Genomic DNA, 25,977 nt, shown 5'->3' with positions numbered 1-25,977 from the left:
TTATTGGGTTCATAGAGATCGTTTGTATATTTTGTTAAATCGTGATTCTGATTATCAACTGGCGTCCCCTGTTAAAAACAAAATGACTACAAATCCCAGCTTCCTCTGCACTGCGGGTCACAGTGTCTACTGTTTACCCAGAATACTCGCAGCTGACCCCTCTATCCCACCCCACCACCAAGCAATCATTGGTCGAAGCACACTGCATTTGCCACCAATCAATCAATCATTTGTAGAGCGCGCTACTCACCCGCTAGGGTCTCAAGACGCTGAAAGGGTGGGGGTGGGGGAAGCGCTACTGCTCGAGCAGCCAGGTCTTGAGGCATTTCCTGAAGATCAGCAGGTCCTGGGTCTGTCGTAGGTGGATGGGGAGGGAGTTCCAGGTCTTGGCGGTGAGGTGGGAGAAAGATCTGCCTCCGGCTGTAGTTCGGTGGATGCGAGGGATGGTGGCGAGGGTGAGTTTGGTGGAGCGGAGTTGACGGTTGGGAGTGTGGAAGGTGAGTCGCTCGTTGAGGTAGGCAGGGCCAGTGTTGTGGAGTGCTTTGTGAGCATAGATGAGGAGTTTAAAGGTGATCCTCTTGTTGATGGGGAGCCAGTGTAGGTCTCTTAGGTGGGCTGAGATGTGGTTGTGGCTTGGGATGTCGAGGATGAGGCGTCCGGAGGCTTTCTGTATGCATTGTAGTTTTTTCTGGAGCTTGGCTGTGGTTCCCGCGTAGAGAGCATTGCCGTAGTCCAGTCTGCTGCTGACGAGGGCGTGGGTGACCGTCCTTCTGGTTTCGATGGGTATTCATCTGAAGATCTTGCGGAGCATGCGGAGGGTGTTGAAGCATGAAGATGAGACTGCGTTGACTTGCTGGCTCATGGTGAGCGCTGAGTCTAGGATGAAACCTAAGTTGCGTGCGTGGTTGGTGGGCGTTGGTGCGATTCCCAGGATGGCTGGCCATCACGAGTCGTCCCATTGAGAGCGGTTGGAGCCGAGGATGAAGATCTCCGTCTTGTCTGAGTTCAGTCTTAGGCGGCTCCTCTCCATCCAATTGGCAATGGCCTTTATTCCGTCGTGGAGTATGGTTTTGACGGTGGTGGGGTCCTTTGTGAGTGAGAGGATCAGCTGGATATCGTCGGCGTACGAGATGATGTTCAGGTTGTGGGATCAGACGATGTTGGCGAGCAGTGCCATGTAGACATTAAAAAGGGTTGGGTTGAGTGAGGATCTTTGGGGAATGCCGCAGATGGTCTTGGTGGCTTCAGAAAGGAAGGGAGGGAGGCGTATTCTCTGGGTTGTGCCGGAGACGAAGGATGTGCTCCAGTCCAGGGCTTTGTGGCGGATCCCTGCGTCGTGGAGGCGTGTGCGAAGGGTGTTGTGACAGACGGTGTCAAAGGCAGCCGAGAGGTCTAAGAGGATGAGGGCTGCAGTTTCGCCTTTGTCGAGCATGGTCCTGACGTCGTCGGTTGCGGCGATGAGGGCGGTCTTGGTGCTGTGGTTCCTACGGAATCCAGATTGAGAGGTGTCCAGTGTGTTGTTTTCTTCCAGGAATCAGGTCAGTTGGCCGTTGACGATCTTCTCAATGACCTTCGCCAGGAAGGGGAGGAGGGAGATGGACCAGTAGTTCTTGAGATCTCCGGGGTCCACTTTGGGTTTCTTTAGCAGTGCGTTGACTTCGGCGTGCTTCCAGCTCTCCGGGAAGGTGGCGGTCTCGAAGGAGCTGTTGATGATCATACAGAGCTGGGGGCGATGATGGGGCTTGCTTTGTTGAAGACATGGTGGGGGCAGGGGTCGGAGAGTGATCCGGAGTGGATGGTGCTCATGGTTTTGATGGTGTCCTTGTCGTTGATGTGGGTCCAGGAGAGCAGGAGGTTGGTGTGGCTGGGTGCGTTGGGGTTTGTGGTGTTCGCTGTGGACGTGGGGGTCGAGGTGTTGAAGCTGTCATGGATGTCCGTGATCCTGCGATGGAAGAAGGTGGAGAGGGAGTCGCAGAGGTCTTGCGAGGGAGGTGGGGGGTCGAAGGAGCAGGACCTGGGGTTGGCAAGTTCCTTGACGATGTTGAAGAGCTCGTTACTGTCATGTGCGTTGTCGATGCGGTCTTTGTAGAAGGATCTCTTAGTGGTCCGAATGAACTGGTGATGCTTGCGAATGGCTATCTTGAGGGCGGTGTGGTTGCTCTCTGTTTGTTCGTGGTGCTACTTCTTCTCGACTTTTCGGCACTCCTGCTTGGAGGCCTGAAGATCGGCGATGAACCAGATGGCCTTAGTGCTGGTGCGGTTGTTGGAGGGTTTCCTGATTGGGGCGAGGGTGTTGGCGCACTTATTTAGCCTGCGTGTTCGTCACTCAAATCAACTCACTCCAGCATTAAAAAAAACGCAGCCATTAGAGTTAGGTTGGTATGGCAAAAAGAGGAGATGTTAGGGTGGTGCCTACAGCATGGCTGGGCAGTTTTAAGCCATGTGTTGGAAGGTGGGTCATTAGTTGTGTGGCCTGCACAGGTAATGGGTCCACGCTCGACCACCACAGGGAACTAAACACCTCAGTGTAGCGCTTGACTCTCATAGGGTAGCATTGCAGAGCAGTCCAAGGCTTACTCAAGGGAGGTGGTGTGGGCTTGTAATCACCCTTCACAAGTACAGAAGAATAACACTCAATAAATGATTGGCCAGTCTGTGCTTTTTCTTTTGATAAAGGAAAAGTACCTTTATTACACACACTACTCAATATTATGCAACAATTTATAAATATTGCATAATCATTCCTGTCTCTTCCAAAGGGGGATAAACCAACAACCTACCTGGCAAAACATTCACTTGTATTCCAATGCCATATTTTACTGTAACTTGGAGTGAAAGCACCTATTACTGGCAATAAAGTACATCTACTTTGATCACTAGTGGCTGTCAGTCTCATTAATCAAATAAGCATTAACAAGAAACATGTACAGGCATGTGGGAATGATTTTTGTTGTTACAATACTAGCAGCATGATCTTCGCAGTTTAACCACACCCCTAAAGGGTGTGGGCAAATATTTATAATATTCCACATTGAAATATTCAATATAAAAATGATGCACCATTGACAGAGTCCCTAAAGGACCTTACTTGGTTGTTACAAGTTGCGTACCATCATCTTTCACACCTAAGGGTACCTTTTGACATGACCATACACATAGCACGTAATTGTTACAACACTGCAGCCATACATTGTTAAGTATATTTAGCATAAAATGCTACCATTTGACCATAGTCCTAAAGGGCTCAATTTCTGTAAATACACCTCTTATTAGAGCCTTTCACCCCTAGCGGGTGTTCAGCCTTATAACAATCTATTGTTATCGCCATTCAGGCCTTAAGGACTGCAGCTATGACAAATCATGTAATTGCAACTGTATATCACTGTCAAAAAAGTGCCTTCCTTCTGGTTGCCATTATAAATAAAAGGCTAATACTGAACGGCCACATAAACAAAGCGGGAGAGTGATCCTTTCTAAAAAATAAACACACCCGAACCTTCCTCATTGTACTGAGTCACCACATGCGCCACGAAGGTATCGCATTAGCGACACCCTGCATTTCACTCTGCACTCCATTGAGCGCTGCATCTGACGGGCTGCGAGATAAGCACAGACTAGGGTTGTTAATAACACTAGAACACATGAAAAGCAGAACTCTGCTGCTCGTTGAACTCCACAGAATCGCACCGAGTTTTTAGCTAACTCCGTGGAATTTCGCAGAGTATAACTCCATGAGTTCCACCCACCACTAGTATGTAATTAACCCCCCTGTCCAAAACCCTTAAAAATATCTGGTCGCTGCAGCATTAGCCAGATTGAGGTAACGGTGGGCCTGTCCCTGGTTTTGCGGCTATTCCATTACCTCTCAAGCAGGTCCTGCATTAGTTGTCCACACAGCGCTTGGGACAGCCGGCCACAAGATGACCACAACAACATTTAATTATTAACCCTATACACATTAAAAAAGACTATTAGCTGCCGCCCAAGCCATTCTTACAGCTTTGAGGCCCCGGAATAGACCGAATTGTCACACTTGCAGGAGTGTGATGGTTAGAAGTTTTGTTTTTACTGCCATTTGCAGTGTGGTGCAAGCTGCAGTGGGCTCCTGAGGAGAGCCCTGGCACTTGTCGTTTTAAACACAAATTAAGCCCGGCAAATCACTGTTTGGAAAAGACGTCCTAAACTCGGCCCTTCCAAATTGTGATTCTGTAATGTGTTACCAAATTGTAACTTGGGTTTGGTACACACCATAATCGCAGCCCTGCAAATTGCAATGAGCAGTGAAAAACTACCACATGAGCAGTAAGTTGAAGAAAGCTTCTACAGCACGAGTGAGATGTGGAAAGGTTCCAGAGGACGAGTGAGCCGGGGAGAGGGTCTTCAGGGCCAGTGAGATGTGGAAAGGTTCCAGAGGACGAGTGAGCCGGAGAAAGGGTCTTCAGGGCCAGTGAGATGTGGAAAGGTTCCAGAGGACGAGTGAGCCGGAGAAAGGGTCTTCAGGGCCAGTGAGCCGGGGAAAGGGTCTTCAGGACCAGTGAGATGTGGAAAGGTTCCAGAGGACGAGTGAGCCGGAGAAAGGGTCTTCAGGGCCAGTGAGCCGGGGAAAGGGTCTTCAGGACCAGTGAGATGTGGAAAGGTTCCAGAGGACGAGTGAGCCGGGGAAAGGGTCTTCAGGGCCAGTGAGATGTGGAAAGGTTCCAGAGGACGAGTGAGCCGGGGAAAGGGTCTTCAGGGCCAGTGAGATGTGGAAAGGTTCCAGAGGACGAGTGAGCCGGAGAAAGGGTCTTCAGGGCCAGTGAGCCGGGGAAAGGGTCTTCAGGACCAGTGAGATGTGGAAAGGTTCCAGAGGACGAGTGAGCCGGGGAAAGGGTCTTCAGGGCCAGTGAGATGTGGAAAGGTTCCAGAGGATCAGTGAGCCGGGGAGAGGGTCTTCAGGACCAGTGAGATGTGGAAAGGTTCCAGAGGACGAGTGAGCCGGGGAAAGGGTCTTCAGGATGAGTGAGATGTGGAAAGGTTCCAGAGGACGAGTGAGCCGGGGAAAGGGTCTTCAGGACGAGTGAGATGTGGAAAGGTTCCAGAGGATCAGTGAGTCGGGGAAAGGGTCTTCAGGACCAGTGAGATGTGGAAAGGTTCCAGAGGATCAGTGAGTCGGGGAAAGGGTCTTCAGGACCAGTGAGATGCGGAAAGGTTCCAGAGGACCAGTGAGCCAGGGAAAGGGTCTTCAGGACCAGTGAGATGTGGAAAGGTTCCACAGGACTAGTGAGCCGGGATAAGGTCCCAGAGGACCAGTGAAACAAGGAAAGCTTCTATAACATCAGTGATCTGAGGAAAGCACCCATTCAACAAATGCGCTGTGGATAGATTCCACGGGACAAGTGAGATACAGGTATTTATGATAGGAGCAGTAAGCCGGAGTAAAATTCCACAAAACCAGGAAGCTGAGGAAACCTTGCACAGGGCGTGTGAGCCAAGGAAAACTTTCACAGGATGAATGAACTAAGAAAAGTTTCCACAGGATGAATGAACTAAGAAAAGTTTCCACAGGTTAGGATGAACAAACCTGGGAAAGCTTCCCTTGGAAGAGAAAGCTTCCAAAGGACCTGTGAGTCAGGAAAGCTTCCACAAGATAAGTGATCTAGGTAAAGCCTCCACATGAGCAGTAAGCCCCGGAAAACTTTATAGGGCCAGCAAGTAAGGTAAAGATGTCAAAAATGAGTGAGGGGGTTTGGTGGGATTTAGTGCAAAAGTTACGTTTAAATGGGAAATCTGTGGGGTTCAGATAAGTGAATTTATAGTTATTACACAAGAATGTATATATATTACATTGGAAAATAATGAGGAAGATTTATACATCAAGCCTTTCTAAATCATGGAAACCGATGTCCACTGTGAACTTAAAAATAGTTCTTCATATGTTTCCATGGGTGTACTTTCTGATAAGTCTATGCAGAATGTTAAAATGGAGGAATTGTGCACAAAGTTACACGGAAAAGTCCACAGGAATTTTTGACAGACATTTTGTACAAAATGTATAAGCAATTTCAATGGAAAACTCTTCTGTGATTTCAGTGCAATTGTCAAACAAAATAAAAATGTTATGAAAATGTGTATTTTTAATTTCTATAGAAATGTGCACATATTTTTAAAAGAGTGTACAAATATGTGGTTTCAACTCGACGAACAGTTTCACAGAATGCAGTCTTGTAGGATGCCAAATAAAGTTTGTCATGTCCTTCAAAATGACTGCAGAAATTTGCCGAGGGCGGACGATGGAGATCCCCACATAGCAAAAAATGCCAGTGTGGTGCTAAAATGTTATTTTCAAGTTTAAGATAGTGCCAGTAGCCTTGATGTTCCATGCCTCTTTCAAGGCGCTACTTTGTGCTTCTTCCTACACAGTTAGCTGCCTCCTCTACTGGTCATTAACACGTCAGTCCTTTTAACCAAATAACATTAGATCTTTGTTGTGTCACTTTATGAAAACCTAATTATTCCTCAGTAACACACTAAAAAGCCAATTGTAGAGCAAGAATTTATCATATTTCTGTAATTCCTGATACAACTTTCTTCTTTTTCGCCTTCTACCATTAGCAAACTAAGTTGGTGTTTTCCAGCGCGAGCGCCTGGAAGCGCATTTCCTGTTGATCATGATATCTAGAAATTAATCTGTTCATCATTAGAAATAAAATCCAGGACAGACAATGCTCACAATATCAAAGCGTTTTTTTAAAATCTAGTTCATGGCACCAGTTATGTTTTGTAAGGAACCATGTACCACATGAAATATAGGATCCACCACTCCTAAAGACGATCACTTTTTGACAATTAAGGTCAAAGCGCCAGGGCCTCTTTAACTATAGGGCTATGATGGCTGCAGTAGCCAAGATATGTTAGGTTTGGAGTAATTTACCTAACATACTTTACTGATACCTCTATTTTCATAATACAATATCTTAAACGTTATAGTGGTTACAGCTGAATGATTATAATTCCTTCAAAATGTTTTGAAAGTCCTTAGTCATGGATGTTTTTTATTATAAGATGTCTTTACTCTGAAAAATAAATTATTGTATTTTATGTCATAAGATTCACTTACTAACATTCTTGTATATTGTGCCACCTAGTTTCTAGTATCCTTCACTCTAGGGGCCAGAAGTCTTGGAGACCATGCCTAACCTTCATGTATTCTCTTTTCAGCACCAGTGACCCATGCCTCATCGCTAACCTTGAGTTGCCATGGCCAAACTAGACAACCGGTTCGTTCTTAGCGACTCCCGATACCAGAGCCAGGAGTCCTTCCACTCATTCTCCAGCCGCTCATCGGACTCCACCTCCCAGAACACCATGGGAAGCGTTGGCAGTGGAGTCGCCAACGAACAAGAGTTTGCTATGAAAAGTGTGGGCACCAGGACTCAGAACAGCCTGAGACAATCCGAGGGGTCTCGAAATGGGTATGCCTCTCGAGAGAACTCAAATCGGTACTCCGGCGAGGAGAAATCCTACAAATCCGAGAAGAACTCCAATTCCATGTATATAAATGGGGACTCGCACAAACCAGAAAAATCAAAGGCTGACCTGAGTGGAAATGTGATATCAAACAATGAGAAAAACACGCCTGCCCCACCCCAGTACAGAGACGGCAGCAACCCACCCAAGATATTACCAGTCTCCGGGAAGTTGGAACAGGTACATCTCTGAAGGAATGTTGCGGTGTGTGGTGTTCTTGGCCATGGTGTTTACTTTTTCCACGCTTCATGTGACCTCTGTGTAAAGAGCTCACAGCCATTTTTGTTTACAAAGCAGATCACTGGTTTTAGAAGGTTGTGATCGTGTCTGTTCAATAGGATTGCTTAAAGCTTCACAGTAGATCCAACTTCGCGTGCTATAACAGACTTTAAAATTACTAATACTTTCAAGTTCTCAGACATTGGGTCAGTCACTGTTTTTTAGAATATTACTTTCACCACTATGCAGTCACACTTTCAATATCTCAGACTACAAACGTAGTACAGCCATGCAGTAGTATACAAGTTTGGACACTTGGGTCCTTCTGACCAATCCAGCAACAGCACTGTTTGCAATAGGAGGGAAGAGTGAAATAATCATTTTCTTTTCATAAATATTTAACTCTTTCAATTGGTTGAAGGACTGGTCAGTTTCAATTGTCATTTTTTAGGTTGACCTCTCCTAAAATTATATGTAAAATATAATTACATAGAGGGACTTTGAGCCACCTCTCATTAGCCATTGGTCTGTTCTTGTGTCATTCCCATTTTTTTCTGCCCACTTCAGCATACACCATGGGGCACTGGGACGGCCTACTTCAGCCACTGGTTAACCTCACTTTGAGTCACTGCATTTAGCCATTTCACAAAGAGCACATTCACACATAAGTGGTTTCCTTCAGCGCCAGTGTTTTTGTTTTTACTTTATTATTATTTTAGTCTGTGCACAGTGTGCTGTGCTGAGGCCTCCCCCCAACCCCCTCTTGCTACGAGGCATTTTTTACGCCTCTGACTTTAGTGTTGACTTTGTTTGTAGAGCCTGTGATAGCAGGACGCTTTGTACAAGATTAGATTAGAGCACAGGGTGCATTCCAGCTTTATCAGTTCCTGTCCCTTGCCAAGCGTAATTTCTTTTTTCTCTTTATCTTTCTTCTCTTCTCCTTTCTCTCCTTCTTTCCCATGTCTGTCATGCCTTCCTTTTCTCTCTTGCTTATTCTTTCTTTTTTCTTTCTCTTATTCTTTCTTTCTTTCTCTCATTCTTTCTTTATTTTATTTTTTCTTTCTCTTTCTCTTGCTTATTCTTTCTTTCTCTTGCTTATTCTTTCTTTCTTTTATTCTTTCGTTCTTTTATTTTCTTTCTATCTTTCTTACTCTCGCTTATTTTTTTATTCTCTCCTTATTTCTCTTGCTTCTCTCTTTCTTTCTTTCTTATTCTTTTTTTCTTTCTTTCTTTCTTTCTCTTTTTCTCTTTTGTTTATTTCGCTTTTTCTTCCTTTTGTTCTTTCTTTCTCTTTCTGTCTGATTCTTTCTTTCTTTTATTCTTTCTCTTTCTTTCTTTCTTTCTTTCTTTCTCTTTCTTTCTTTTTTTCTCTTTCTTTCTTTTCTTTTTTTCTTTCTTTCTTTCTTTTATTCTTTCTTTCTTTCTTTCTTGTATTCTTTCTTTCTTTTATTCTTTCTTTCTTTTGCTTATTCTTTCTTCCTTTCATTCTTTCTTTCTTCCGCTTATTCTTTCTTTTTTTCTTTCTTTCTTTTTCTTTCTTTCTTTCTTTCTTTCTTTCTTTCTTTCTTTCTTTCTTTCTTTCTTTCGCTTATTCCCTTTCTTTCTTTCTTTCTTTCTTTCTTTCTTTCTTTCTTTCTTTCTTTCTTTCTTTCTTTCTTTCTTTCTCTTGCTTATTCCTTCTTTATTTCTCTTGCTTATTCTTTCTTTATTTCTCTTGCTTATTCTTTCTTACTCTTTCTTTCTTTCTCTTGCTTATTCTTTCTTACTCTTTCTTTCTTTCGCAGGGCATGGTGCCAGAATATCATTGTCAGAATATTGTCTCACCTAAATATTATAACTTAAACATTGTTTACAGCATTAGAATTTACAATATGATAGTCAGTAATAGAAAATCTACACCAAAAGGGGCAATATTTTTGTAAATTATATTTAGGACATGATGTTTATGTCAGATGATGTTTCTCTGTATGATATTTTGAAATACTAAAGGAAAGCAGTGATTCCACCACATGCAGTGTGTAGTAGGTCATTATTGCACAATCTCTTTTGGCATAGACTATCATGGTCTTAATAAAGGTTGTCTAACTGACCTGTGGAGACCTTGGGATACCTAAACCCTTCCTTGTCTTTAAGCCACCCACCAGTATTTGGGTTTTGTGTTAATAGTCAGTGTTAGAAATGGGGCCTTTGGTTGGCAGTCAGGTTACCCCCTGTCCAAGCAAGGACCCTCACTCTAGTCAGGGTAAAGGAGAATCACCCTCAGCTAACCCCGCTCACCCCCTTGGTAACTTGGCACGAGCAGACAGGCTTAACTTCAGAGTCTAGGTGTACAGTATTTGTACCAACACACACAGTAACTTAGTGAAAACACTACAAAATGACACAACACAGGTTTAGAAGAATAGGAAATATTTATCTAAACAAAACAAGACTAAAACAACAAACATCCAACATACACAAGTCAAGTTATTAATTTTAAAAGCAAATGTCTTAAATCCTTTTGTAAACAGGTAAAACACTGTTAGCATTGAAAAGTACCTGGGTAGCGTCAAAATAACACGCACGGGTGAGTGTGCGTCGAAAAAGGTAAGCGCTGTGTCGATTTCTCACCCGCAAGCGAGACCGTGCATCGTTTCTCCTTCTCCAGTCGGGTCGGCGTGCATCGTTTTTCCTCTCCGCAGGAGAGCGAGGCGTCGATCCAGGCAGCACTCGGGTCCGGGCAGGCATTGCGTTATTTTTCCACGCCCATCAAGGTTTGCGTAGAAAATCCTGCCGTCCATCTTAGCGAAACCCTGCTGTGTGGGTTGCGATGTTACCGGTGTCTGTTAGCGGTGTGGCGCGTCGTTTCTCCAGCCACGTGCGTCGATCTTCCAGCCGCGCTGCAGGCGGTGGGTCGATTTCAGCTGCAAAGCCGCCGGCACATTGTTTCTTCAGCCGCGTCTCGGATGTTGCGTCGGAAATTTCCCTGCACGGCGGTCAGTGCGTGGATTTTCAATCTTGGTCTGCCAGCTTCACTTGTCAAGGCCCCAGGAACTGGATAGGGCACCACTTGGCAGGGCAGGAGTCTCAGCAGAGAGTCCAGGTGCTGGCAGGGGAAGTCTTTGATGGCCCTGAGACTTCAACAACAGGAGGCAAGTTCAGGACAAGCCCTTGGAGATTTCTTCACAAGTAGAAATGCACAACAAAGTCCAGTCTTTGTCCCCTTTCACCAGGCAGAAGCAGAAACTGCAGAATAGCTCCACAAAGCATAGTCACAGGCAGGGCAGCACTTACTTCAGCTCTTCTCCAGGCAGGAATTCCTCTTGATGTCCAGAAGTGATCTAAAGTCTGTGGTTTTGGGTGCCCTTCTTATACCCATGTTGGCATTTGAAGTAGGCTTACTTCAAAGGAAAGTCTCTCTTGTTTGTGAAATCCTAACTTGCCCAGGCATTTTCAAATGCACAATCTTACAATCAACTTTACTAAAAGATGTATTTTTAAATTGTGAGCTCAGAGACCCCAAACTCCACATGTCTATCCGTTCCCAAAGGGAATCTACGCTTTAAACATATTTAAGGGCAGCCCCCATGTTAACCTATGGGACAGTGAAAACCTAATTTAGCAGTATTTCACTGTTAGGACACATAAAACACATTAGTATATGTCCTACCTTAAGCATACAATGCACCCTGCCCATGGGGCTACTATGGCCTACCTTAGGGGTGCCTTACCTGTAAGAAAAGGGAAGGTTTATGCCTGGCAAGTGGGTACACTTGCCAAGTCAAATTGGCAGTTTAAAACTGCACACACAGCACTGCAGTGGGAAGTCTGAGCCATGCTTACAGGACTACTAATGTTGGTGGCACAACCAGTGCTGCAGGCCCACTAGTAGTATTTGATTTACAGGCCCTGGGCACCTCTAGTGCAGTTTACTAGGGACTTACTAGTAAATCAAATATGCCAATTATGGATAAACCAATCAACAGTACAATTTACACAGAAAGCATATGCACTTTAGCACTGGTTAGCAGAGGTGAAGTGCTCAGAGTTCTAAAGCCAACAAAAACAGGTCAGAAAAAATAGGAGGGAGGAGGCAAAAAGATTGGGGATGACCGTGCATAAGGGAAAAAGTCCAACAGTCAGCTATAGTAGCCGTGTCCCACACAACTAAAGGATTGACATTCAACACATCCAGCGTTATCGCTTAGTTACAACTTGATATTCTGTCTGGGTCGTACTAATGATACATGATCTGTTGATTCTGAATTGATCAGAGAAATAAACAATGGGAATCCCCATACCAGCTTTCCATTTTCCTCAAATTTCCTTTGTAATTTCAGACAGCCTTTAGATCAGAAGGCCAATGCAAGGAATAAAATGTGGGCGACAATATAGGGTGGTTATGGATACAGGAGGCCTTGGAGTTAATCCCTGCTGCCCAACTATTGCTTAATTTGTAAACATATAAATGCAAGGGCCCAAAATTTGCATTAGGAGGCCACCACCCTTGTCACTGGCAACACCCACTGTTCCACCCAATAAAATTCAGAGAAAGTACACATGGTCCTCCATCCTGGTGTGGGAAGGATGACCCAAGAATGGTGGGTTGTACCTGCACATGTAAGATTTGCTATGACTGGCGATACTCACATACGTCTTTATTGCTTTAAGTTTTACATGCACATATCTATCTAGCATGTCAAAATAATCACATGTTCTTTTTTGTGCTCCCTGACCATAGGTATTAGCATCCCAGTGGCTTTGTAAATGGTATGTTGATGTTCCCAGAGGGTGGCAATAAACTCTTCATTTTGCTTCGAAATGGGGGTTTGTTTAGTACAGTGGGAACCTTGCCTCTACTGTGTACTGGTATACATTGTTTTTGTGGGACATCGACAAAACTAAGCCTGCTTCATCTCTTACACCCACGCCTTCCCGTCAGCATTCAAAGCCCTATCTCTCTCAGATCTCAATGACATACTCATCTCCCTCAAAGCCAATTATGAAGATCATGTCTTACCGTCATCCTTCATAAAAGCTCTCTGGGGACTCTCTCTGACCCCTGCTCACAATTTGCCAGTGCCTTCCACGTTAGAAATTGGGCTGTTGGTGGAATAGGATGGGAACCTTAGACAAACAGCAACCACAGTCTTAGTCAATGTAAGTGTCATGCAAACACTACACTAACCTTTTCTCACCCTTTGGTAGCTTGGCACAGAGCATTCAAGCTCAACTTAGAGGCAGTGTGTAAAGTATTTGTGCAACTCTTCAAACAGTAAACTAGTAGAAACACTACACAAAAAGATTCCACCTCAGGTTAGAAAAATAGGGTTGGCCTTAATAAATGAAACAAGACCAAAAACGACAAAAATACAATAATTATAAATATAGATATTGATTTTTAAATATTTTAAGTAAAAATACCGCTAGAAAGCATAAAGCGCTAAAAAAGGTTATCTGATCGCGCCGGCCTGGGATAAAGTCAAAAGTTCGGGCTGACAACGATGGAGCACGGGCAGGCTACAGTGATCCAGTTAGGCACGCTAAACAAAAGTACCTTAATCTGAGTTTGCAGCGCATTGCCTGGATTGAGGCTGAAGATGTGTCATGCAGCAAAGGTGATGCCCTGGTTCCAAGATGCAGTGAAGCTACGCGCCGAGATCCTGATGTGTAGATATCAAAGATCCTGTTGATACGAAGACCGTGTCAAGGATGTGTTGCACTGTCGAGGTGGTGCATCAGCTCCAATGAGCAGTGGGGCTACGTTGCGGAGTTTAGGCATTGTCATTGAGGCTGTCGTCAACAGAGATGTGAAGACCTTGAGCAGAGGTGGATTTGAAAACAATGCATCAGGTCCGATCCATGCTGCAGTGGTGATGTGTCAGTTGTGCTCGAAGAGACACCATTCACCTGAGGCGATTCGTTGGTTTTGCAGAGAATGCATCGCTTCCGCTGGTGCAAACACCTTTGGTCTACTTCCAAGGGTCCAGGAAGCACATACTTACAGAGGGCAGGGTCCAGGTGCAGAAGGTGAGTGATTGGAAGTCTTTATGTCCCCGAGACTTCAGATCTAGGGGGCAGCCAGCCAATCCTTGGAGTCATTCTGGGTTCAAGAGATGCAGGTCCAGTCCTTCTCACCCAGGCAGGGAGACTGAAGGCAACAGGGCAGCAAGGCCAGGAGTCCAGCAAGCATCAGTGTAGCAGATTGGCATTCCTTCAGCAGCACACCAGTCCTTCTTCTTGGCAGAGTTTTCAAAGGTTCAGAAGTATACTGAAGTGGTGGTGTCAGAGGTCCAGTACCTATAGCCTGTTGTGCCTTTGAAGTGGGGGAGACTTCAAAGACAGGCCTTTGAAGTGCACAGAGGTTCTGTCCTTCCTACCCTTGCTCCAGACTTACTACAGGGTGGTATGCAGCCTTCTGTGTGTGGACAGGACAGAGCCTATTCAGGTATAAGTGAAGTTGTGCCCAGCTCCTCCCTCCCAAGCTGCCAGGATGGCCCATCAATTCACATCTAAGCTCCCATTATCACTGTTTAGGGGTATACAGAAAGCCAGGCTGTCACCCACCCCAGACATGTGATCAGAGACGAGAAACCATACACCAAATGAATAAAATAAGAAAATGCCAACCTTCTAAAAGTGCCATTTTCAGAACTGCAATTTAAAATCCAACTTCACCATAAGTTTGGCTTTTAAATTGCGATTCCAGAAACACCAAGCTTGAAAAGTCCATCTCTTCATTATTGGAAATTACACTTAAAGAAATTAAGAAGGTAATCCCAATCTTATCCTTTTGAGAAATTTTCACTACCAGGACATGTAAAACTCAAAGGTACATGTGCTGCTTTTTTAGATACATTGCACCCTGCTCTGTGGGATGCCTAAGGCCTACCCGAGGGGTGACTAATATGTCTGGCCTGGCAAGAGGGTTACTTGACCAGGTCCAATTGGCAGTTTAAAACTGCACACATAGGTTCTGCAATGGTAGACCTGAGACATGGTTAAAGGGCTACTTAATTGGTTGGCACAGTCAGTGTTGCAGGCCCATAAGTAGCATTTAATTTACTGGCCCTGGGCACATGTAGTGCATTTTACTAGGCACTTATAAGCACATTAAATAGGCCAATTGGGGATATGCCAATGCTACCATGTTTAGAGCAGAGAGAACAAGCACTTTAGCACTGGTTGCCAGTGGTAAAGTGCACAGAGTCCTAAGGCCAACAAAAACGAATCCAGTAAAAATAGGAGGAGGAAGGCCAAAAGGTTTGGGGATGTCCTTCCAAAGAGGAGGCATTCAAGCATCTTCGCAGAAGTCAGATCCTCCCACTCCTAAACAAAACTACATTAGACCCTGATGACTTCATCAACTATTTGCCCATTACCCACCTACTATCCATCAGCAAGATCATTGAATAAGCAGTTTATATTCAACTCCAACTGCTTAGGTAGGTGAACACTTCAGTCATGGCTAGGTCGTCCCCATTCACCTTGATTGATAAAGGGCTTGGAATTTTGATTAGCATGACTTCTGATTTCTTTTTGTTAATCTTCACACCCATTTGCTATGTTTAGATGCTGAGGGGAGGCATCTTTTGCTGCATATGCTGGTGCATATGAGAGAGTAAGGCTAGGTCATCTGCACATTCAAGGTCCTCCACTGTAGAGAATAAGGTCCATCTGATGCCTCTGGCTTGGTCTTCTGTTGTGCGTCACATCACTTAGTGATGACTAGGTTAAAGAGCAACACTGACATCACACTTTGAAGCTGTACTCACTATTTCCCACCTTGTAGGTAAAATTATCATTGAAACTCTTGATACGGAGAACTATCTGCATAGGCTCTCAGCATATACCAGAGGCTGTCACCGTGGATAATGTCATTGGCTTCCTTAAAATCAGTGAAGATGATGTCTGATTTTCTCTGTCACTTTGTGCACTGCTCTGTGGTGTTGCATAGAGGAAGAATCTGATCAACACACCCTCTCTACCGTTGCAGAACTCAGCCTGTTGTTTTCTTAACTTCCTATCCAGGGCATCAGTAATGGACTGAATAATGATTTTCATCAGAATTTTACTTGAGATTTTCATAAGTGTGAGTCCACTCCGGTTTTTGCAGTTGGTTAATGCTCCCTTCTTTGAAATCCTGATGATGATGCCTTGGTTCCGAAGTCTGGTACTTTCACCCCCCCACCAATTGATGTAAACAGTGGTTGGAGGATGTTGGCTGTGCTTCAGGGTGTGCCTTGAACATTTCTACATTCAGGTTGTCTTAGCCAGAATTTTTTCTTTTCTTGAGAGTTTGGACGGCAGCAACTATTTCTCTTCTTTCTGTGGTTGGGCTGTGTTCATATCCAACTCTGTCTCTGCTTCCTGGATGTCTGCTTCATTTATTGGTACTGGACTGTTTAAAACTTTTTTTACTTGATTCCTGTTTTTTTCTTTGTTGTGATTAGTCTACCATGTGTGTCCATGATATGGGTGTTGTATTCTGCACGAGATGTATCACTGACTATCTTTGTGACCTGGAAGACCTTCTGCTCCACAGGCTAGCTTCTCTGTTTAGCTGGTAAGGTTATCCAGGTGCGCACACCTGTCTGCTCTTATCATTCGTTTGACTGCTCTGTTTGTTTCTATTTATTGTTGCTTGTACTTTTCTGCCCTGCTGTCTTCAACAGCTTGTCATGTAAGTGTCTTGTTTTATCCATTCTTTTCTCTTCCTTGGCTTGGTCCCCAGGTATTCAAGAGACCTCTTCCCATTTCTTGTTGACTGAGTCTGAAGCTGGCTCAGAATGATCGTCCATGTCTACCAGGAATTGGAAACTGTTTCTTCATCTTAAGGACATGTAATTTTACCACATTTTTGTTAATTTTTCCACAAATGTTCTGTCCTATGGCTCTGTCGTGGTTCATGTTGTCATTTTTTTTTGTTAGCATTCAACTCCCCCAACACAATCCTCAGGTTGTGGTTCGGCACTGCTCCAAGCTCAGCTTGCATCCATTGGTAGAATATGTCCTTCATATTCCTCTGCATCATTTATTGCAGCATAGCATTGTGAAATGGTGGTGTTGATGTGTCTACCATTTAACCTGGTGCTCATGAGTCTGCCGTTGACTGGGTACCACTCAATTTAGGCATTTCTCTGTTCCATTGCTCAAAACGATGGCTACTCCTTTGTGAAGTTTGTCAATGTCCCTTCCTGAGTATAGTACCATCTCTCCTGTGGTGGGGTTTCTTCTGCCAGATCTTGTCCACCTACTTTTGCTGGCCCCCGTGATGTGTAGGTTGTAGCACCTCATCTCAGATGTTACTTGAGCCAGCTTTCCTTTATCATATGTAGTCTGTACATTGCAGAATGCAATTGTGGTCTTGCACTTGGCACTTAGGTCTTACATCATCCTGTCAGTAGTTTCCTTGCAGCCTTCACTACTATCAGTCATGCATGTCTTGTGCATAGTTTAGTTTAACAAGTTTACATTTTTTTTAGAGCGCATGGCTACCCGGAGGCTTCCCAGCGCTAAAGGTAGACCACCAAACTCAGAGATGCTTATGCTGTAAATAAAAATGTCTTCAGTTACTTACGAAAAGAAGATTCCGACTGTTCTTGTCGGAGTTCCATAGGGAGTGAGTTCCAAAGATATGTGGCTTTAACTGAAAAAGAACTACCTCCCCATGTTGCTTGCCTGAAACGGGGCGTATTGACCAACGAAGCGGTGGAAGATCTGAGTGCCCTCTGAGGAGTATAGGGTATTATACGTTGCCTGAGAAACAGCTGACCCTTATTATGAAGGGCTTTATGTGTCATGCAAATAGCCTTAAAATTGATACGTTGTTCTACGGGAGCCAATGAAGCGAAGCCAGTGAGGGTTTGGCAGACAAATGTCTGGGTGTGTTCATAAGCAGACGTGCAGCGACGTTTTGCACAACCTACAATCTCTTTCTTACGTAGCCAGGAAAAGAGAGTTACCATAGTATAAACAAGACAGTATCAGGGCCTGAATGATGAGTCTTCTGGCGGAAAAAGGGAGGACTTTGAGAATTTTCCTAATAGTTCTAAATAAGCTGAAACAAGTTGCGGCCAACTTTTCAGATTGGCAGTCCATCGTAAGACCGGAATCTAACCAGAAACCTAGGCTCTTTATGTTTTCTTTGGGCGGAGGGAGATCTTTGAGAACTTCCAAAACCAGGGCTGGAGACTTAAGAAGAGCATGATTTCCAACTATCATTACGTCCGATTTTTCATCATTAATTTTAAGTTTAGAATTAGTCATCCATCTAGCTAAGTCCACGAGACAAGAGGATAAATATGTTTGAACAGTCTTACTGGTACTGGAAAGAGAAACTACCAGCTGGGTATCGTCAGCATATGATACCAAAGAGAGGCCATGAGGTTCAGCGATTTTGGCTAAAGGGGACATATAGATATTAAAATGGGTGGGACTCGGTGAGAAACCTTGAGCATGTAAGGGAAAGTGGGTTGGAAAAGAAGAAGCGATCAAAGACTTGGAAAGTTCTGTCTTTATGGAAGAAGGAAAGCCACTTTAATGTGGTGACTTCAATTCCTATTGCCAAAAGTCTTTGTAGTAATATATTGTGGTCTAAAGTGTCAAATGTAGCACTGAGATTTTGTAGGATGATGGCTGCATATCCTCCTAAATCAAAATTTTGGTGAGTTTTTTCCATAACAGCTAACAGAGCTGATTCTATGCTGTGTTGTGGTCTGAAACCCATTTGTGAAGGATGAAGAAGTTTATGATCTTCAAGAAAGCACGTTAGTTGATTGTTGACATGTTTTTTGAGTATCTTAGATGCAATTGGAAGGAGAGCTGTAGTTACTGAAAAGGGTAGCATCAAGTTTAGGTTTTTTATTAGGGGCTTTACAACTGCATGTTTCCAATGTTGGAATATAAGACCAGATGTTAGGGAGTGGTTCTTTGTATCTTTTAGTATGGGCAAGATTATGTTTGAACCCGAGGCTAAGACATAAGGGGGGGCGGGATCTAAGGGGGAGCCAGACTTTATCGTGTGCAAATAATTAGTGACTGAAGCTTCTGTTATAGGTTGAATGAAGGAAAGTGTAGCTCCAGGACATTGGGAGTTTCGGTGTAGATGCCAATCTGTTTTTTGAAGGAGGTTGGAAAGGAAAGTTGAGTATGTGTCTATAATTTTCTTTTGGGAGTAGCTTGCCAGGTTATTATTGTGGGCTATGGTAGCCTCCACGGAGCTGTACACCGATGGGTCCAGGGTCATTTTTTTAAAAAAATCATAAAGATCTCTTTGGGAGAGTTTGCAGACTGTTCGATTCTAGATGTATAGAATACTGCTTGTGCTGATTTAATTCCCGCATGAAACAATCTGATTGCCTTCCTATATTCTATCTTAAAGGTGTTGTCCTAGTCCTTCCTCCACTTTCTTCCGAGCTGCTTACACTTTTTCTTTTGTTGAAGCAGTTGCGGTGTGAACCATGGTTTGATCTTACGACCAGACCTTCTGATGATAGTCTTAATTGGTAATATGGTATATAGAGAGGTGGAAATCCGCCTATTAAAATTCCCTATCAGGCAAAAACCAGGCTCATCACAAATAGGATGAGAGAGATGTAATGCGTCCAGCCAATCTTTATGGTTCAATTTTGAGCACTGACGAGAGGTCGATTTTTATGGGGGTTTGGTGAAGGGGAAAAGAGGGACAAGAAAGCGTGAGCAGCAGTAAATAATGATCAGACCAAATCAGGGGGAGAGGGGCATGAGAGAATAGGTTAGGAAGGTTACTAAATACCAACTCGATAGTATGTCCTTTAATATGAGTGGGTCCCTTGATCAGCTGTGTCAGATCTAACGAGGCCAGGCCGGAACGTAGAGATTTGGTGGAAAGGCAGTGTTCATCATTTGCATGGATGTTGAAGTCGCTGAGGATGGTACAATTGGGAGTTTAAGAAGACATATCTGCCACTAAGTCGGGTAAAGCTTGTAGGAATCTCCCATAAGGTCCCCGGGGGCGGTAGATAAGTAGTCCAGAGAGGGGTAAATGTAGTGTTTAAGGCCTGAGAAGAGAACAATCAGGGCTATCAAAAGGTGTGGTGAGGCATTTAATTGAGTTCTTATAAATGATGGCAGTACCCCCACCTTTAGCGTGAGGTCTATCTAGGCGATAAATTGATTAATCCTGGGGTAGTGCCATCACTACGTCCAGCATGGAGTCTTCACTGAGCCAAGTTTCGGTTAGAAACAAGTCATCTGGCGTGTGTTCTTCTAACAGTGAAAATATTTGTAGATTGTGGGCTGGCAAAGAGCGACAGTTGACCAATAGAAATTTGCCAGATTGCTTTTTAGTTTTACTAAGGGAGGACAATAGGCCGAGTTGTGGGGTCCAAGTACGAATGTTACAGGCCGTGTTGGGGGAGTCAGGGAATATAATTGGATGGGTTATATTCGCGATAGGGCGGTTAAAAGCTAGCAATTGTTGTCTTGAGGAGTCTAGTCTTTTTGACTCCATTTGGGCAGCGTGTCTGGCCTCTGCCGGGCGCAGACGGGCTTGCCTTTGGCGGTCCAGCGGCACACCCGCTGCACACCCGGTGCATGAAGCCCTTTATAATGGGTAGTTACTTGTGAATGAAATAGCCAGACCGCCTACAAAAATGGCAGAGAAATTAGGTCGTAGGGAAGGTGGAAAATGGTGGCAAATCGACCTTAAAATCTATCAGGGATGCATGGAAATGAAGAGCGCGGCACGGATGACACACACACCAAGCAAAAGTTTAAAAGGTAAGCACTATGTTTAAAAATATAAAATTAGAGCACTCAATAAAAGCGTAGCCAAGAGTATCTAAGATGCTATTCAGCGATGAAGCCTGCTGTCAGCCTCTAAACACGGGCGTCAGGCAGGTCAATTATTATTACAGCAGTAATATATAAACATTGTACTAAAAACAGCAATAAAAAGGTCCAGAGTTCAGGAATACCTTCGTTAATCTTCTGATTCTGGAACTCCCTTGTGCCCAGGAGATTTAGTGATTCTTGCTGCTGTTTCTGTAACAAATACTTTTTATAAGACAAGAGTATTAGCCCTGTGCCCAACTCCAGATCTAGAGGACCAGTGGAGCACAATTCACCTGCCCTTTGACCTGTCCACTTTGGGAGACCCTGCCAAGAGACTCACTGGCCTAGCTCTCCAGGTCACTGAGACCTCAAAGCCCCCGACTGCTTCAAAGTGGCGATCATCTGAGGCCATAACTGAAGCGTTCACCTACGTAGGCCGTACTATCAGACATGGCGTTGGGGCAAGCAGTGACATCAAGAACAGACTAAACAAGGCCACGAGTGGCTTCAGGGTTCTGAACAATGTGTGGAGGTCATATCAGTGGAGCACCAACACCAAGCTGAGGCTACACAATCATCACCACTTATCAAGATAAGCGTGTCTCCTTGATTACATTTTTCATGACAAAAGGACAGTGGTGGTAAATCCCAGTCCTGGGAAACTGAATACTGGATTTCCTCAGATAATGGCCTCATCTTACTCCAGCAAAACAGTAGAAGTAGAGTAGCATTGGGTATAGTAGTCTAGGATGGGGAAGGGTAGGGTGAGAGACCGATTCAGGCATAAAAAAAGGAAAACAAAACACAAAGGGCATTCCCGCTGATGTAAATTGAATAACACCATAAGATTCTCAATAATCGCACTGAGAACTGTCAGGTTCCCACAGCCTTCATAAAATCACTGGCAGTCGAAAAGTGTCTTGTCCTAGTTGTACACCAGTGCCAGTAGCAAGACCACCCACTGACACTCCAGCATAGGATGCACAATACAGCTAAAGGAATTGTGCATATTCATTGTGCCTATCTAATTTTTAATTTGCAAGGCCTGTGTGACTATTGTTAGGGTACAACAACTTCAAAGTCAAAGAAAATATTATAACTTTTTTTTTTTTTTTTGCATTACCCCTGTTTTTACTCAAAACCTTATCTTGGGTCATTGCAGCTTTCAGAGCTCGTTGTCTGCGAAGCTATTAGGTGACCAGAAAAACGTTAACATGAGACCTTTAATTGAATTATGAATTATAGGTATGGCTGACATATTATACTTCCTCATAACATACATTCCTAGACTGAGTGACAAGGTTGTTTCTTAGGTGAAAGGCACAATACCCCCTACAGTATCTTATGTTCCTAGGTTACTGGAATTCAGAGTTAGAACCAGAACAATTAGTAGATATAGCTGGTGATTCATAAATATTTCTTCCGTCTGTAGGGTACTTATATCTTACTTAGATGTGACTTACTCCTGAATTTGCAAAAGTAAGTAACAACTACTCACTCAAAAAGCACTGTGAAAAGATGTATTGTTTTACACTTTACAGACACATTTGGCTCTCTGAATGCCTGGATTCTTCTATAATATTTAGACTACATAATGCTTTAAATTATTTGTAATTGATGATTACAAATGAAAAATAATATGATGTTTTCACAATGCTAATTAATTGATTTTCCAAAAGATGAAAGCTTTGCCCAAAAAAGCTTAAAGGACACTCTGGCCCACCAGAATTCTGTAGTTTTGCTGGACAGCTTTTCCTAGCCTTCCTCACATAGGCAGACAAGATAGACTGTCACTAACATCGGCGCAGCTTCTTCAGGCATTTGTCACTGATCTACCCGGGGATATGGGTCGTGGAGTGCTTTGTTAGTGCACTCTGTCAGCAGTGCAATATCAGCACACTCCTCTTTAGTAATACACCAATAGAGTTTTGTGTTGCCCACCAGTATGGTGTTCATCCCCTTCCAACTCATTAAGGACACCGTTTCTAGTCCTGGACATTTTTGTGATGACCAAATGCACTCTGGGTGTTGTAGTCTTCTTTCGCTGTCATTGAAGTGATTAGACCAACACACTTGAAAACAGACTTTTGTGAGTAGGAATTGTAGGACTGATGACTATGTACATAATGAGATGGAGTGAGGTGGTCACCCTACTCACTCGTCAATTCTTAGCTCATCAGTCCCTGACAGAAGAAGGCTGGGTGTTTGACGTGTTCACAGTGAGGGTACGTCATGATGCCAGAACTTATTTGAAAAAAGTTCTTACGTTTGTTCCCAAATCTGAGGCTATTTTGAATACCACACCTAGGGGGTCATTCCTACCCTGGCGGTCCGAGACCGGCAGGGTAGGGGACGGAGGAAGCACCGGCAACAGGCTGGCGGTGCTTCTGGGGCTATTCTTACCGCAGCGGTAAAGCCGCGGTCAGAAAAGGGAAGCCGGGGGTTTCCCGCCGGTTTCCCGCTGGTTTCACCACCAGAACCAGGCTGGCGGGAACGGGTGTCGTGGGGCATGGGCACTGCAGGGGCCCCCTAACAGGGCCCCACATTGATTTTCAGTGTCTGCTTGGCAGACACTGAAAATCGCGATGGGTGCAACTGCACCCGTCGCACACCAGCAACTTCGCCGGCTCCATTCGGAGCCGGCTTCCTCGTTGCTGGTGCTTTCCCGCTGGGCGGGCGGTCGCCCGCCAGCCCAGCGGGAAAGTCAGAATGACCGCCGCGGTCTTTTGACCGCGGTACGGTCTTCTGGCGGTTCCCGCTTGGCGGGTGGCAACCGCCGCCCGCCAAAGTAGGAATGAGGGCCCTAGTTTGGTATAAGCCTGTGTTGGTCAGTCCACCTATAGGTACATTGCACCCGTTCATGTATCATAAAATAAAACATATTTTAGCATATTATGGAACCCTGTAATTGCATTAGATAGTATTTTGTGCCTAGCTCATTTTTTTCTGAAAATACAATTGTTCCTCATTTATCATATTGTTCACCGAATATATATCACAATAACAGCACAGTTTGATGGACAACACCACTACTGGGTAAAGCTCATGCTAGTGATCTGATCAATTTAATACTCAGCAAATGGCATTTTTGATAATCAACAATATGTGGTGTCCCCCCCTTCACTCAAGGCTACAACCCCATAACCAGCAACTGCAAGGGCATTATTTGGCAATCAGGATAGTAAAAACAACAGAATATTACTGGGTCTGCCATGGGGGTTTTTACTGGTGCTTGCAGTTTTATGTAGGCATGAAACAATATATTTCCATAGGGCTTGCAGTTTAAATGTTATTTTCTGGCGAAACTTTAACAATCTGTACACAGGCACTGTGTTGTGAATTCATTTTAGGTTTATCATAAATGACTCTGTTTTTCTTTCACAGAGCAATGAGCCCTTAGTTCGGCCTTCAGCATTTAAACCTGTAGTTCCTAAAAACTTCCATTCAATGCAGAATCTGTGCCCACCGCAGAATAATAGCTCGTCTGAAACTAGAAAAGGCGCGAACCACACCAACAGCAACAGCCCATCTGCAGTGAAAGGTGGGCTTGAAAAGGCCAGCCACAACAGGACTACAAGCCAAGTGGGTGGTCTTTCTGATTCTGGCCGTAACTCACTGACAAGCCTGCCCACCTACGGGTCAGGCTACAGCCAACATGTTGCCCCCTTGAGCGCATCAACCAGCCATATAAATCGAATTGGGACAACGTACGGAGAAAAGAACATTGTGGGATACAATGGTATATCTACCTCAGATAGCAGCCGATCATCTAGCAAGAGCGCTTCATCTTTCACCCGGCTGAACCATCTCAACGAAACAATGCCCTTCCACTCGCCGTCAAGTGATGATATCATCCAAGACCTCGAGGACAGACTCTGGGAGAAGGAGCAAGAGGTCCTCCAGATGAAAAGAAACCTTGACAAGAGTGAGGCGGCCATTTTTCAGGTGTTTGAAGAGAAGCAAAAGATCTGGGAGCGGGAAATGGAGGACCTCCGACAAAATTATGCAAACAAACTGCAACAGGTATCCAAGAAAGCGCAGCGAGCTCAGCAGGCATTGCAGCTGCAGATTTTTAAGCTACAACAGGAAAAGAAAAAGCTGCAAGAGGATGTTGGTCAACTTCTTCAGCAGCGAGAAGAACTTGAAAAAAAATGTGTGGTGTTCAAAAAAGAACAGTCAGAGCTTCTGCCAAAGATTGAAGAAACAAAGTGGGAGGTAAGTCACAAATTGATTTTCTGCAAGAGTAGTTTACATTTTGATTGAGGGATTCTAAAAACGAAAAAGCCTGTTCAATTCACACTCTAAATAGCAAAGACTCTTAATAAATGAGGGTAATATAATGGCAACAGTTAGTAAAAATAAAGATTGAAAAAAACTAAATTATAAATTTGGTTTTGCACTTAGTAAACACTGCAGAGATGGGGTGGCGGGCTAATCAGTTAGAAGTTGTAATAGATTGAAGACTTAAGGACTTCAGATTACATTATCATAGGTGAATTTGTCTTGCCAATGTATGTCGGCCTAATCAAGGACAATTACAAAGTATTGAAGGCAGTCTCTATTCGGGTACCAAAAGCATAAGATAAACAGATGTAAAGAGCTGCCTGGTATAATTAACATCTATTTTCAAGTGCATTTTTGGAGTATAGGCGAACTGCAGATCTCAGAGGTAAGAACAATATTAGATGAGAGACCCCCTGCTTATAAGTAGGGTAACAGTGCAGGGAAAAACAACCAACTAAAGAAACAACTCCTGTCTTCTCAAACAATCTCCAGTGCCTTCAAGTCACAAGATTATATAAGGCTCAGAGCACTCATTCATTACTTTCTGCTTTATTTTTTATTGTGATTCATTTTGCATTACATACTTGTATTTATCAATTACAATAATTATTATCACAGTTCAAAAAAATGGCCATAAATCCATCTATTACAGGTTGCATGAATAAATAAAAATAGCTCATGTTAAAAACTCAACACAACCGTGGGCGTAACATAAATGTTTAAACAATCCTCTATCCTTTCTTGTTGCTCAATACGCAGTTGTTTTTTCATATTGGCTGCAAGAAAACTTCTTTTAAGTATTCCAAAGTTTAGCACATTTATTTAGTGGCTACTCAAAGTTGACTTTTCCTTTTAGTGGCTACACAACTGCATCTCACATTCCTTTCTTAGCTACACATATTCAACTTTTACTTTTAGTGGCTACACAAGTTTGTCTCTACACACGTTTCGGCATAAAACTACTTCATCAGGACTGCCACTTTTCATTGAACCCCAGTCTGCCTCCAGGTGACCTGCAGAAACGTAATATAGAGCCCTTCTGAGCAGTTCCATACATTAGTGATATCTGTATGACCAAGTAAAAAATGATCCTCCACCATGAGAATAGAATTGTTCTCAATCCATGCATCCATCAAGTGGAAAAACTATCCCAGAAAACCTGCAAACTTTCCA

At 43.9% G+C, this 25,977-nt stretch overlaps 1 protein-coding gene across 2 annotated transcripts in view; it reads left to right on the top strand.

Annotated features, from left to right (window-relative positions):
* The window catches only part of LZTS3 (leucine zipper tumor suppressor family member 3), a 220,302-nt gene that overhangs the window by 174,822 nt on the left and 19,503 nt on the right, over positions 1–25,977 (top strand). For both annotated transcript variants that reach the window (XM_069204940.1, XM_069204930.1), the window contains exons 3-4: positions 7,198–7,686; positions 23,905–24,735. In XM_069204940.1, coding sequence (XP_069061041.1) covers positions 7,237–7,686; positions 23,905–24,735 — 1,281 coding nt within the window. In that variant the 5' untranslated portion in view covers positions 7,198–7,236. The remainder of the gene's footprint in view (positions 1–7,197; positions 7,687–23,904; positions 24,736–25,977) is intronic.

The sequence above is a fragment of the Pleurodeles waltl genome, chromosome 1_2 (assembly GCF_031143425.1).
Source record: "Pleurodeles waltl isolate 20211129_DDA chromosome 1_2, aPleWal1.hap1.20221129, whole genome shotgun sequence".
NCBI classification, from domain to species: Eukaryota; Metazoa; Chordata; class Amphibia; order Caudata; family Salamandridae; genus Pleurodeles; species Pleurodeles waltl.
Note: the sequence above shows the minus strand (reverse complement) of the source record. Positions and strands in the feature narration are given on the sequence as shown.